The sequence below is a fragment of the Triplophysa rosa genome, linkage group LG22 (assembly GCF_024868665.1).
Source record: "Triplophysa rosa linkage group LG22, Trosa_1v2, whole genome shotgun sequence".
NCBI classification, from domain to species: Eukaryota; Metazoa; Chordata; class Actinopteri; order Cypriniformes; family Nemacheilidae; genus Triplophysa; species Triplophysa rosa.
This window is the reverse complement of record NC_079911.1, coordinates 594,059-609,723: the sequence shown is the minus strand read 5'-3', so window position 1 is coordinate 609,723 and position 15,665 is coordinate 594,059. Positions and strand designations below refer to the sequence as shown.

Genomic DNA, 15,665 nt, shown 5'->3' with positions numbered 1-15,665 from the left:
CTGGGATGGTCAGTCAGTTCGCAGGCTCTCGCAGGAGGATGGCACGGGATTTTCCGATGTAGCTGGCGTAATCTCTAGTTGTGGATGGGCATATGACGTTCATCTGGGCCTGGCGGAATCTCTGGCGAGGGCAGAAAGACAATAATTAGCGTAGCTGCTGTTCATTAGCTATGTATTAGTGAATGCTTGGCTGAAAAGATGTGTCTTTAATCTAGATTTAAATTGGGAGAGTGTATACCCTCGAATAGTATCGGGAAGGCTATTCCAGAGTTTAGGTGCTACGTATGAGAAAGCTCTACCCCCTTTGGTGGATTTAGTTATTCTAGGTGTTATCAAAAGTCTGGAGTTTTGAGATCTTAGAGAGCGTGATGGGTTGTAGTGTGGTAGAAGCTCTGTTATGTAGGCTTTATACCGTTTAAGGCTTTATAAGTAATTAAAAGAACTTTAAAGTCAATACGATACTTAATGGGTAACCAGTGAAGGGTTGATAACATTGGGGTTATGTGATCGTATTTTCTGGACCTGGTTAGAACTCTGGCAGCTGCATTCTGAACTAACTAGTTTGTTTATTGATGATGCAGGACAACCACTAAGTAGTGCATTACAGTAGTCAAGTCTTGAGGTCACAAATGCATGAATAAGCTTCTCTGCATCAGCAACACATAAAATATTTCGCAATTTGGCAACATTTCTAAGGTGGAAGAAGGCTGTTTTTGTGACATTGGAGATGTGATTTTTAAATGACAGGTTGCTGTCTAATATAACGCCGAGGTCTTTAACTGTATTTGTTGGAGTAACAGTGCAGCCTTCAACTTGCAGGTTGTAATCAGAAATATTCTGCTCACGTGTCTTTGGTCCGATAAGTAATATTTCTGTTTTATTAGAATTTAAAAGAAGGAAATTACGAGTCATCCAATGTTTTATATCTTCGATGCACTCTGCCAATTTGGATAGTTGGAAGGAATCATCTGGTCTTGATGAGATATATAGCTGAGTATCATCTGCATAACAGTGGAAGCTAATTCCATGTTTTCTAATAATGTTTCCAAGGGGCAGCATGTATATGGAGAATAGCAAGGGTCCTAAAACCGATCCCTGAGGTAATCCATAATTTACTTGTGTTAGATTTGATGATTCCCCATTTAAATGGACAAATTGATGTCTGTCTGATAAGTAAGATCTGAACCATTGTAGTGCCTGTCCCTGAATACCGGTATGTTTCCACCATAAGCAAATGTTTTGATATTGTACGGTGAGCTCATGGCAGAGGTGGGACCAAGTCATTGTATTGCAAGTCACAAGTAAGTCTCAAGTCTTTGCCCTCAAGTCCCGAGTCAAGTCCCAAGTCAAGACAGACAAGTCCCGAGTCAAGTCCCAAGTCAAGACCGACAAGTCTCAAGTCAAGTCCCAAGTCCTACAGTTTGAGTTTCGAGTCCTTTCGAGTCCCTTTAAAGCGAACCCGGTGTATAGAGAGATGTATGGCTTAATGCGTTGTAATAGCCTTACACTACTAGCATTTGTCGTTAGAAACCCATCAAATATTTTCAGTTCTTAAAAAAAAACCTAAATGTAATACTCATTTTAACCTAAGGAGGCCGCCATGTTCTTTTTCGATGACGTAAACTGGTTGCAAGCACAGCTAGGCAGCCAAACTAAACACCGACACACTAATCAGTTCTTCAGTAAATATAAGGTTCTGTAGGATAATATACTGTATATATATATGTGTAACAATGTTCACAGCAAGGAAGAAGGAGGAGGGAACCGGCGAACGTTGAACAACAAAACTTTAATAAAATAAACAAACAACAAAACGAAAGTAAAATGCCAGCAGCTCCCTCACGGTCGACTGCCGGTCACACATAATAAAACATAACGTAAAGTCCAGGCCTGGTTCTCTCTCGTCCTTTACTGTTGTCGCTCCTCCTTTTATATAATGCTAAAAGAAGAAAGAAAATAAAGACGCTATTTGGTGTATTTTCCTACATTTTAATATTGTTTGTCAGAAACAACACAAACATGCATATTAATAACCAAAATCATTTCGAATTTATCATATACACGATGTTTTAGCCATTATACAATGCATTTTATCCAGATTTTGACTTTTTGATGTTGATTTATCCACATCAGTAGCCTAACGTTATTGTCTTCTCTCCCTCGGTCATTAGCTGACGGGGGCTAATATTCACGTGTGCTCTAATACAGAATAAATAACCAAAACGCAAGCATTATTATTGTGTTTATCAGTATATTCTCATAATGTATAAAGTATACGATTACGGTGGATGCTGATGTCTTAAATAGTCTTAAATGTCTCAAAGGCGGTAGTTTAAAGCTATGATTTAATGCACGCTCACTTTGAACAGACGTCTAATACTGAACGCGTTCTTTTATGGCTGGCAGGCTGGCTTGTGTCAAGAGGACATACCGCCACCTACTGTCCCTGTGTGTTTGTATATCTGATCTTATGTTTTACGTGTCATATTTTACTGTTATATATGGAAAACGTGTGTGCTTCGCTGTTGCGAAAGAGAACAGGTTTAGGTCGCAACCATTTGACATCACGGATTCTGACGCAAAAAATAGCGGCCTCCTAGTAAAAATATTTTTTCAAAGTTTATGAATACTGTGACAGTTACACTGTTTTTTTTATTTCACAATTATAAAGTCAATGCCATTGTTCATATATTAAGCCATACATTGCTCTATACCCAGGGATCCTTTTAACGTGTTTGCAATGTAACGTTAACAGTGAGTTTACAGTCTCATTGATTTAACTATGCAGCTAGCAAAGTTACTTAGCCGATAAGCTAACGTTAGCGTCATTCAAAACTTACCGTTCTTTGTGCAACTTCAAATGTCGAACGAAGTTAGAAGTTGTTGCGTCTCCATCTGTAATCTTCGACCCGCATGTTTTGCATATTGCAGTTCGTTTTTTGTTGACCACCTCGTAGTTTTTATACCCGAACGAAACTATCTTTGGTATCATTTTTGCCAACTGGCGCGTTGTTTGACAGTTCTTCTTCATTGGTTGTCCTGCAATTTGATTGGATGGATACTGTCGGATCAAAACAACGTGGATCTAAATTGATTGGATGTTGTGCCGACAGCACACACACACACACAGATGCACATAAACACAGAGAGAGATAGAGCGGTCCACGTCAACATACTTTTTAATCTTTGGGTTTTGGGGAAAGTAGCAAGTCTTTTCAAGTCAAAAGGCTCAAGTCCAAGTGAAGTCACGAGTTACTGATGTTAAAGTCCAAGTCGAGTTGCAAGTCTCTTTACATTTTGTCAAGTCGAGTCAAAAGTCATCAAATTCATGACTCGAGTCCAAGTCATGTGACTCGAGTCCACACCTCTGGCTCATGGCACATTTATTCAAGAGTTGCTAATGTTCATTGACTGATTTCTGTTCTGATGGAGTATAATGGGCATAATTAAAGCCTGTATTGAAGTTTCTCATGTTCACAGGCACAGAAACTTTCATGAGCTTCTTGAATAGAATGTGCTGTGCAGTTTGTAGAAAAGTGTAAATAACTTCTATTCTGAAGATGTGAGCTCATGCATCCGCTGTTAAAGGTTTATTTTGAAACATGACATGTGTTTTGCCATCAAAAATGACTGTAAATTCAGGGTAATAATGATTGTGTTCGAGAAGTGATGATCACAGGTTGACATGCTGTCTGCGTGTCTTTACTCCCATATTTACCCTCAGAGCAAAACCTCAAACTGCTCACTGCACCATTTCTTCATCTCTGTGGCTTCTCCCAATCTGTTGGCCTCTATTTTTCAGAATCCATGTCTTAAAGGAACAGCTCACCCAGAAATCTTAATGTCAGTCAGTCCTAAACTATTTAAAGGCATGCGAATACTTCAATAATTCTGTCATCATTAACTCACCCTCAAGTTCTATTACTTGCTTTGTTCTAAACACAAAGAAAGATACTTGGAAGAATGCTTTAATTTATATTTGCTGGCAGTGTGAAACGAGCTTAAAGGAATGTTCACATTATAACGTTAACTAACTATATTTGCGATCATCAATAGCCAAATATAAAAAAGCTGGAAAAAAATCTTTCTAAAAGTGATTCAACCATATCGTTCTCTGTATCTTAATCATTATAGTTGTGATGTGAACCCCGATATTCTCCTAAATTAAAACGTTATTTTTATCATTATCCTTTTAATGTGAACGCCCCTTAAGGCAGTGGTTCTCAAACTGAGGACCCCAAGATGGTTCCAAGGGGTCCACAGGTTTTGTGGCATTTTATAAAATGTAGACATTTTTTATACATTTTATGAATTGATGTTTCAGCATTGTATAACTGAATATGTTTTTGTTTTATTTAAAATTCTAAGATTATAAGTCTTTATTTGGGGGCCGTGAAAGCAATATACTCTACACAAAGGGGTAGGGATGCACCGAAATGAAAATTCTTGGCCAAAGCCGAACATGATGTGAAACTCTTGGCCGAAGGCCGAATAATACCGAACACCGAACATGGTTTTTTGCATTTCTTCTATTTATTAAGCTATTTTTTTCACTATTGCACAAACTGAATAGTCAAAATGTGCTTTTTATAATTTGTCTTTCTTTTCAATAAAATACAATACAACTTAATATAAAATTGAGCAAAACAAAGTAAATTCAAACAAAAAATTGAGCCCTCTCCCTTCATGAATAGCCTATATTAATTAGGCCTATAACTGACTGCTAAAAGAATGTAATGTAAGTTACTCTGTACCCCTACAACAAAACACTTCATTAAAAAGTGTCATTCCACATTAGGCCTGTAAGCTAAAAATACGAATAAGATAAAACTGTTGGATTATTATAGGCTACATTGCAAAATGATTTGAGAAAAAAAAACATCCAATGCAAGCAGAGGCGCAACTGCACATTTTCTGAGGGGTATGCGAGATCAGTATTGGCGCCCCATCAGCCACCCCAATATAGAAAACACACAACAAATAAAAAATCCGCAGACAAGTTGTATATTACCTTTGGAGTCATTCTATTTTACATCATGTGAAGGTGACAATCAGATTTGCATCTATAACAGAAGCATATAGGTTTCCTTTTACAGAAACACTTTTCCAACTGCTTCACACTGTGTAACAGATACACAATTCTGAAAAGATAAATAACAATCTGAAAAATAATGAAACAAAGGAGCAAAAAGTATAAAAGTACATAAAGTTTATGTTCAGACATACACAATAAATTAGGGCAGAAACTAACGATTATTTTAATAACCGTATAATTGGACGATTTCTTTTTGATTAATCGGATAACAGGCTAAACAGTTTTTAAATTGATCTTTTGCTTATAATAACTAAATAAGACTTCAAATAAGGCTATTTATTGTATTCTTTGAAAAGTGAGTTTCACTTATGTAGTCTAGAATTTTGACATTTAAAACCTTTAGCAAAAAAACTTGTCAAGTTTTAAACAATAAAACTTCTTTAAATATCCCAAATATAAGTAACAATCGAGTTGTAGCCCATTAGAGATGTGCTGATGAGGAAATAAACTTATTTTGATCTTTAAAGTTATACATTTAGATTATTCCCTTTCCTTCAACAAAAAGTATTATTAACATTATTTATTATTATCAGAATAAGACGTATCACATGATATACTCGCGTTGTATTTTTTTGTTGTTTTCCCACTTAGGCATACTTTAAAACGAATGCTTAGTTTGTGGTTCATTAATATTTAATAAAAACACAATAATAAAATTAGCCTATGTTAAACATACCTTTACTGTGCATTTATAATTAAAATATTATTGAAAAAATTAAATAAGATGGATAACAGATATTATAACGCAAATAAATAAAAAATCTTTGGATTTTCCCCTTGTTTTAAGCATTTTTAGTTTGTGGTTCACATTTTATGAAAACATCATTAAAGTAAAACAAAGACAAACTCACTTGCATTGAACGCTCAAATTATTTTTTATTAACAAACGTTCTTTTGCGTTCTTCTCTCTGTCATCCTGTCAATCATTGCGCTGTTTCAGTGTCCACACGCAATATCTCCGGTGCTCTGTGTCATGCGCGCTGTTTGCAGAAGACGCAACTGCTCGCGTTATGTGAAGGACACGGACCGGACGTTCAAACTGCACAGCTCGCGTTGTCATATGGGGAAAACACGTCCGACGAATGAAGAACCCGATAATGCATGATGGTGGGAGACTTAACAGCTTTAACAACCATCTCAGACTCTCCCGAATGTAATTATAAAGCTCCTTCACAAACATAGATCTATTTTATAAGCGCCAAAGATGTAGGCCTAGAGGTGACCTTATTGTGGTTGGGCCTGGGTTCTCCTGAGTTTTTTTTTCTCGATTAGAGTTTTGGGTTCCTCGCCACCGTTTGCATACTGTTCTTTTGCACTATTTGCCTGGCCGGGGGGGCTGCTTTAGAATTTTAAAGTTTTACTTAATTAATATTGCATATAGGAATTTATAGTCTGTTATATTTGACCTGTGCTTCTCTCTCCTTTATCTTAAATGTGTGCTCTCACTGTGTTTGCGTACTTGTTTGTGTACATGTGTGTGCGTCCGTGTGTGTGTGTGTGTTTATGTCTATGTGTGTTAGTACCTGTGCATATTGTGTGTGTGGAGTGTTTTGTATGTGGGTATGTCTGTCTTCTGTGTTTTCACCTTTTTCTTGTTTTTACAGGTACAACTTTAATTGTTTTGCTTATAGTCAATATGTCTCATGTACAGCTGCTTTGTAACAATGAAAATTGTAAAAAGCGCTATATAAATAAAGTTGAGTTGTATTATAATATGAACTACTTCTCAGGCAACGTTAAATAACTTGTTTTTTACTTGTCAATTTACTTTTCATTTTCATGTTCTGTTCTGCGCTTTGGGAAGTTTCTTTGCTCGATCCATTTGGTCATTTGACTGTGAAAGAGTGATTGGTTGACATAATAACTTGATTAAATAAATTATATATTTATTGAACTCGTTTAAAATGTTAGACAAAAGTGAAACTAAAACGTTTTAGATAATTACTTTTTCATTTTATTTTAAAAAATGTTAAATAATATTTTGGCACAATGGCGCCCCCACTTGTGCGGCGCCCCTATGCACCGCATATACTGCATTTTTGCGCCCCTGAATGCAAGCAATTCTGACTGATGCTGACTGACAACCATTTCAGTTCACCTCTCTCCTCCTAACTCTGCCCACAAAAGCTGACTGTTCTCTCAGAAGGTGCACTCGTGGCCGAGATGCACCGAACATACTTTAACCAGTTGTTTAGTACAGGGAACTGTGTGCACGCGACGACTGTATGATGTCAAAGGATGTCGCGAGCGGCGGGGCTACTGTCACCGCTTCCGTTTGAAGTAAAGTTACCGACCGGTAAAGACGCTTTCATTCTGAAATTTACTTCCGTGCGGCAAGTCCCGTGCTGTGTCTTTCTCTGACGCTTTAAAATGCTGCACACGCACACACACACACACACACACACACACACTGCAAGAATGTTTGCGGCGGGAATAAAGCGCACGCGTGTCTCTGTCTCTCTCTCTGCGCTGGTTGCTGCTTGATCGGCTCACGAGTCATGTTCGGTAAAATTTATTTGGCCATTTCACACATTCGGCCGAACACCGAACTTGCGTTTTTTGCAATTTTCGGCCGAACATTTTCAGTGGCCGAACATTCGGTGCATCCCTACAAAGGGGGACTTAAAACAAAAAGTCTGGGAAACACTAGGCATGTTACATATCCCTGCTGTCTTTCTGAAACCTTGTATCTCCATATTTCGTAATTTTTTTCTTGTTTTTTTGTCATAAATCTCTATTAGTCTCCCTTTATGTTTGTCAATGGGTTATGCAAATACAGTATCTAACCAAAAAAAACATTGAAAAGTGCTTGTCAACTTTACAGCACAGTAGGGATGTAACGATTCACTCAGCTCACGATGCGATGCGAGTCACGATTCTGATCTCACGATGCGATTTAGTCACGATTTACTCACGATTTATTTTGAAAAAATGAGTTGAAACAAATTAGAAATGAACAACTTCCCTTGCATTATTTCTTAAATGCTTCACGTTTCTTTGTATGATAAAATAATGTTTTATTTCAAATAACAAAATTAAACTGCAATTTTATAACAAATTAATAATAGAAAAAGTCTCTTTAATATAAACAAACTAATACTGTCTGTGCTTTTCTTGGATTTTTTTGCATTTAAGAAATATCAGCATCCACGTTTAGATTTGCAGTGAAAATAGCGGCCCCTGCTGTTCAAAAAATGTATCGCGATTCAGTTCAAGCCTCAACCGATTTGAATAGTTGCTCATTACAACCGATTTTCAACCGGCTCACGGTGAATCGTTACATCCCTACAGCACAGTATTCATTCAATTATTTAAAGTTGGCATGAAATTAAAAATGTAAATTCAAATTGACTTACACAGCTTGCAGTATTCGTGATACATTATTTATCCGTGCACATTATTATTTTAAAAAATTGATTTGCACTTGTAATCTTTAATCACAACATTAACCTCCTCCCCCCCTCGAAACGATGACTGACAGATTGCAAACTGAATTAAAAATCTGACTCCATTTTGGAGTCAACTTTTACGATCCAATCAGTACTCGATGAACGAAATTAAGTCCTGCATTACATTTTTTTCTCATTTCAGAATTTGTTTCACTCAGATATACGTCACGATACGGAAGAAAAAACAATAGCTAATTCTGTTTCATGTCGACTTAAAAAGTACAGTGTTTTTTCCATTTACTGAAAAACTGTGAATTTGGACATTCAATGTTTTGGAAGTACAGGGACAATATGGAATGTTAAGTTAAAGGTGCAGTTTGTAACAATTTTGCAGTAAAATATCCAAAAACCACTAGGCTAGTGTTATATATTTTGTTTAGCTGAGTACTTACAATATCTCAAATGTTTCCAACTACTTGTAAATCGTGAGAAAATGGCCATTCTAAACAGTGACACGGGGCTGTGCAGTCGCCAGTCAATGGCGTCATATCCGCGTTCCCCATTGTTAGCGCCTTTACTGACGTAGAAACTGGATGACAACAGTGTCATGGACAAATGCGGAAGTCGTGTCTAGCGTCTAGCAAGCCACTAACTTTTTTGGAGCAGTCACTTATTTATGGACCACAATTATAGGCAACATTTATAAAACTTTACCTCATCTGCTAACATGATTTCTCGTTCCCGTCTGATTGATGGCCATCAGCGGTGGAGTTGAAGACAACAGATCCCTTCATTTCACGCTCCTTCACAGCGTCATCAAGCTACGGCATTGTTGTTGTTTTGGTCGTGCACCCTCTAGCGGCGGTTTTTACAAACGGCAGCTTTAATATAATTGTTTGTATGCAAAACCCTGAAGCGAGCACCTCCAGTTCCATCAACCCAAAGTCAATGGGTTTTTAATGGTTAAATTGGTTAAATGTCTAAAATAGTGGTTAACAAAAGTTAATAAAGTTAGTTAATTAAGTTAGAATAAAATATTTTCACATTTATACTACGTTATACAACACCAGTGATAACCCGCTTGTGATTTTTTAAAGCTTTAATGTGTCTTATTGTTTATTGTTACACGGCTTGTTGGAATGCTTGATTCTGATTGGCCAGTCGCGACATTTTCAGGTTCGTTATTCCCAGATAACAACCTCTCAAAACTAAAAACACACGGTAACCCAGATGCAGAAAATCATTTTGACAGGTTTTTTGACAAATTAAATATAAAAACATATATGACATTATATTTACAAATGATTAAACCAAATTGCCTGTTCGTAACATTTGAACGTCGTTTCTTACCGTAAAACCCAAAGTAAACGGCTTTTCCTCGCGGAAGGTCTGCATTCTGTAAAAATGAGCTAATAAAATATTTCAAATTCACATTTTATGTCCAGTTTTTATCTCATGTGGCAAGTAGCCGTGTAATAACCGGGATAATGTACAAGCAGCCGGCTGTTATCGCCAAATAAGCCCCTCCAGTGTGATACAATTGATATCAGGTGTGATACCTGATCACACTGTCGGGGCTTATTTCTGCCATAACAACTGGCTGCACGTATTATCCCTTACATGGCGGCTGCTAGCAAAACGCAACTACAGACATTGTTACAACGACATCACACATAAAAATCTCAGAAATAATTCAACATGGGCACAAACAAACCTCAATAAACATTGATAAAGATGAACTCATGGAGTAAGTACTTATCATGGACATGTTTTTAATTTTAAGATTTGTTGGAAGCTTGTTGGTAGTGATTTTGATGTCGAGCGACTGTTGTCTGTTTATAGCCCCATGTTAACTTTGTACTTCTGCTGATTGTATTTAGGCTTCAAATTAAGCCATTTTGTTATTTGTAAAGATGATCTTGATAGACAAAACGTCTAAGTATTATAAACCTTTGTTAATCACAGAACTTATTTTTTGCAGTGTTAAAACCCCATAAGCTTTTGGTCAAGAGAACCAGTGTGCCGCTAACTTCAGGGTTGGCCTATAAAGATCAGTCATCCCTGCGGCACGCTATAAAGGCATGTTTAACTCATGTGCACTGGGAACCTAAGCGTTTTTAGACTTTTTAGTGTGGTAACCAGGAAAATGCTAGAAGCAGTTTATAATGGTTTTCAGGATTCAGACATTTACGGATGTTATATTCAGAAGGAATATAATGGCCCTCTTTATTTTCAACAGAAGAGAAGGCTCTATGTCAAGTCATTTAAATTGGTGTTTCACATTCATTTCTAAACCCCTTTTTTCTGGACATAATTTGATTGGACACTAACATAAGCATACTGTTCTCCTTGAACGGATAAAGATTGGAGATCTTTGACTAGTCAATAGTGGGATTTCTCAAGTGTCAGTGATGGCTCCTGACAGTCACACGCTGAGCTCGGAGACTGCCGCTGGACTTTCAGTTTCTTTGATCTGGCTTTGATGTTAACAACTTCTTCTCTTGTGAAACTGAAAGCTGACACTGGCTTCCTTCAGTTCCAGTAATAGTGAAAGATGTGTGTAACCCGTGTGTGGTCAATTACTTTTAATAAGACTTAATGGGAAAAAGATCCTGTTTCTGGAAACAGAAGTATTCTCGAGTCATTGTTTAGTTGAAAGATCACTGTGATGGCCAGAAACTCCGTGTCTAAATAACATTTTTTGTCAAGGAAAGTGATTCAGAGTGCAATCCACAAATCTCAACGAACAACGGAAAACTGCAGCTTAGTATTAAACATGTTTTTTATGTGTAAAGGTTAAAGGGATAGTTCACCCAAAAATGAAACTTCTGTCATGAATGAATCACTCTCTGAGTGAGCCCCAGAACTGTTTGCTGTCCTACATTCTTCAAAATATCTTTTTTTTAATTATCAAATCATTTTTCCTACTATGGTAGTCACTGGGGTCCAAGGACTGTTTGGTTACAAGCATTTTTCCAAATATCTTCCTCTGTGTTCATCAGAGCAAAGACATTGATACAGATTTGGAACAACTGGAAGGGGAGTAAATGATGATAGAGCTTTTATTTTTGGGTGAACTGTCCCTTTAAGATATATGGACATTTCTGCATCACACTCATTGTGCATACACACTTTCTGTAACTTCCTCTTTCTGAGGATTTGGCGCCTCAAACCACCAGTCTATATCTGAACCAGCTGTGTCATCCTAGTGGGCAGTAACTAGTGTCATGAAAAATGTGCTATTCTGTCCACAGGGGGAAAGTTTATGAGCCGTTTCTCGTCTTGACTGATGTGTCTCTGATGTTCTCAGATGTTTCTGTATAAATCTTAATGTATATGAATCAGGACGCTGTTGCGTTTGTTGTTTCAGGGTGAGGTGTTCGAGCGGCTCAGCAGCTCATCTAAACACGCTCAGACTGTTGCCAAAGCCAAATACCAGTTTCTGTTTGGAAATCCAGAAGACACAAGCACATCAGACAACGGTAACATGCTTCAGTACTCTACTGTATCTGTATTCAGACGCGGGAGGAGATTGGAGGCCATTATTCTTTGGCTAAATACATCTGTAGGTGTTGAAGTATACAGAAGGTTTTTTTCTGATAGTTTACGTGTAATAAATGTACAGGCCTCTCCGTCTGTTCTGGACATTGATGACTCACACTTCACTCATGCATATTGTCAAATGAGGAATAATGCGTTTCCTGTAGCGCTGTCATTCCTGAAGTCAGCTGTGTTTACTGTTTATTTCCCTTAACCCAACACTGCCACCTGCTGTACAAATACAATTCATAAACTCTTAGACACATCACCCAAAAATATGAATTCTGTCATCATTTATTCCTCCTCCTGACTTCAACGTGCATGTGAGTCTTTCTTTGTTGGAACACAAAAGAAGATATTTTGAGAAATGTCCCAGTGGTTTTGTGTTCATACAATGGAAGTCAATGGAGTGTTGTTTGATTATTAACATTCTTTGAATGATCTTCTTTTGTGTTCGGTTGTCAGACCTGAATCATAATATTTATAAATGACTCAATATTTATTAATTAAAGATAATTGTAAATGTTTACTTTTATATGCTTCCATGACTACTTTAAACGACATGTTTATTTTATTCATGCGCAGAATGCACATGATTATGACTTTATAGAGATCAACAATAATCACGTGAAAGTCCTTTTGTCCATCGTAATAATCAAATCTACATTATGACATGTTTTTTCAGGATGTGTTAACCGGTGTCACAGTGAGCACATCACACACTCAGACTTGTTGTGTTTTTTGTCCAGTGGTCGTCTCTTGGTCTCCAGCACTGGAGGAAAGCAGCACGGGCCTTGATTCTGCTGTAGAAGATGAGGAGGACATCGACGAGACCTCACTCTTCCAGGAGATTGACAGGGAGCTGTCTAACCTGTTGAGCGGCCTGACCGCTCGCTGTCAGCATGCTGTGGCCCAACAGAGCGAGACGTCAGGAGACGCCACCACTTCGCCCATGATCCCCTGCCACGAAGACAACGGGACGCCATCTCAGCCGGATATGGCCAATCAGGGCGTAGACCTCCAGAACGGTCAGCCCGAGTCTCTCCTGACGTCTAGCCTGCTGTTTGACTCGTGGTGCGAGGCGCTCATAAAGGACCCCAGCTCCGTAGTGCCCACCGCAGGAGAGCTGACCTGTTTCAGCGCTGGAGACCCCGGGAGCCAAAATAAACCCGACGTCAGCCCGGCGCAAGGAGAGCACGCCGGAAACGTGCCCGGCCTCGCTGGAGACCCCTCGACGGGACTCTTAGACGAGTCTCTAGAGGAATCCAGTAAAATCCTGGCTGAAGTCCCGGGCATCTTCAGCGCCTTTCTGGACGGAGGCAAGCAGCGGGAGAAGCCGGGGAAGAAGCTGCGCTTTGAGGCGAGTCTGGTGAACGGAGAAGCGCAGGACGGAGCAGAAGTGCGCTGTAATGTGAAAGAGGAAGTGACGCAGGACACACATCGAACAGAAACCACAGGAACATCAGAGGAACCTGAACACAAACCAACACAACACAGCTCAGACAGGTACAGTAACTGCTCATGTCAATCCTTCACTTACATCCTGATGCACTCACGCATGTTTGTACTGGAATTCATATATTTTTCTGATATTGGCTCGATCAATAAATGCCATCTGCTTGGTATTTAAAGAACGGCACCCGGCATAACATCACTGTAAGCTCGCAGGTAAATTACATTTACACCCACCTTTTAATGAAACGTGTTAGGAAAATATCAGCTAAAACATTTGTAATTGTTTTTCTTGTACTATAAGGAATATTTTGTCATCGTCATAGCATTATTGTCTACAGTACAGTGTATGCTCTTCAATGTTTATGAAATTCACATCTACTACACACATCACAGAACACAGAGCAAAAATATGAATGCATATTAAAAATGCTTTCTAACATGGCTAGTAACACTATAGTTTCAAAATACATTCGTGTGCGTAGTTCTCTTCCGTGTGTGGTTATTTCTTGTTATTACTTCCTTTATAAACTCTCACTGTTCTTGTGGTGGTCTGAAATGATTATTCCTAATAGAGGAAATGTTATTCACAGGTGGAAGTTTACATTGGAATGACACGTTTTAACTTCCGTCTGTAGTTTTGACACTAAACAAATATCATATGTGATAGAGTATTTAATATAAAGTAATGATATATTGTTCTGTTGTTCAACGAGTAATTGTGATTAATCGCATCCAGAATAAATGTATACATAATGTCTGTGAACTGTGCATATTAATTTTGTATTTATAAACACATACACATACATATTATAAAATATAGAAACAAATAAATGTTTATATATAATTTAAGTTATACAGTTATATGTAAATATTTCCTAAATACATGCATGGGAAAATGAATATGCACAGTGCACAGACATGTATTATATAATCACAAACTTTAATTCTGGGTGCGATTAATAACAATTAATCATTTGACAGTCCTATCATACCGTATATAAAACAAATCGAAGAAATGTCATAAGACCACTATTCAGTCTAATAAGATGCCGTATTTAAGTAATAATGAGACAGTATTTAAACATTGGGGCAGTGTTTGTTGAACTGTATTGTGTATTTTAATTCATACTGTTTTATATGATACTGTATATTTTTGTGCAGCTCTGTGATCATAAATAATACAAACATTCAAACAGAATAATTTGACAAAAAAGTTCAAAAAAGTAAAATGTCTGGATGCATTATAAAAAAGACTGGCTATAGTAGTTGTGTAGGGATGTAACAGTATCAAAATCTCACGGTACGATAATACTTTGGTGTAACACCTGCGGTGACAAATGAAGACTTGACTTGGAAAAAACGTGTACATGAGATCGGCAGTCTTTAATCCATCTGTTGAATTCAGTGCTGTACTTACTGGCCAGTGTTTCTTTTTGTCATGTACGCCCGCCGTGATGAGTTGTGTTGGTGTTTCTGTGTGTTTCAGGTGTTCAGAAGGTCAATCCAGTGAGATCGACACCACTGATGTCTTCAGCTGTCACTTCGAGACCATCCTGGAGTCAGAGCGACTGTGTGGGACTCTCTACAGCAGCATGGACTCTCTGGACACCCTGTCCAACCCCGTGCCTAAACCCGGCTGTCAGAATCCCCTTGAACCCTCCTTCGCTTTCGATATCCCCCTGACGCCCATGATCCAGCAGCGACTGAAGGACAGAAGTCTGTTCCTGGACCCCGGCTCAGACCCTGAGGTGTTGAGCGTCACCGCCACACAGACGAGCGGCCGGCCGGCTCTGGAGGTGACCTCATCGTCTCTCTCGGCCGGCTGCGAGGATGCCAGCGCGTCGGGTCACGGCGGGTCAGCGCTGGTGAACGGCCTGATGAATGAGAAAGACCCCAGAGATTGGCTGCAGGGCTGTCTAAGGTAAGATCACAGTTAACTTCTTGTGTTGTATTTTCAGCACAGCAGTGAGACTTGAGACTAAATACATCTAATGCATCTATATGTCCAGACATTCAGAAAAAGTTTTAGAACATTTACAGCTACAAAGAGTGACAGTAAATGACAGTATGGTCGTGTTGAATTATTTGGTGATTGCAATAGATTTATTATAGGTATCTAAACGTTAATGTAGAATGACTTATTTGAAAGTTGCTAAAAAACAGGTTGTCAACTTGTCATGACATTT

The 15,665-nt window shown here is 38.3% G+C and overlaps 1 protein-coding gene across 1 annotated transcript in view; it reads left to right on the top strand.

Annotated features, from left to right (window-relative positions):
• psd3l (pleckstrin and Sec7 domain containing 3, like) overlaps nt 1–15,665 on the top strand; it is a 78,598-nt gene that overhangs the window by 5,539 nt on the left and 57,394 nt on the right. Inside the window, exons 2-4 of the mRNA XM_057321242.1 lie at nt 11,855–11,966; nt 12,774–13,530; nt 14,966–15,400. Of these exons, the coding sequence (XP_057177225.1) occupies nt 11,855–11,966; nt 12,774–13,530; nt 14,966–15,400 (1,304 nt within the window). The remainder of the gene's footprint in view (nt 1–11,854; nt 11,967–12,773; nt 13,531–14,965; nt 15,401–15,665) is intronic.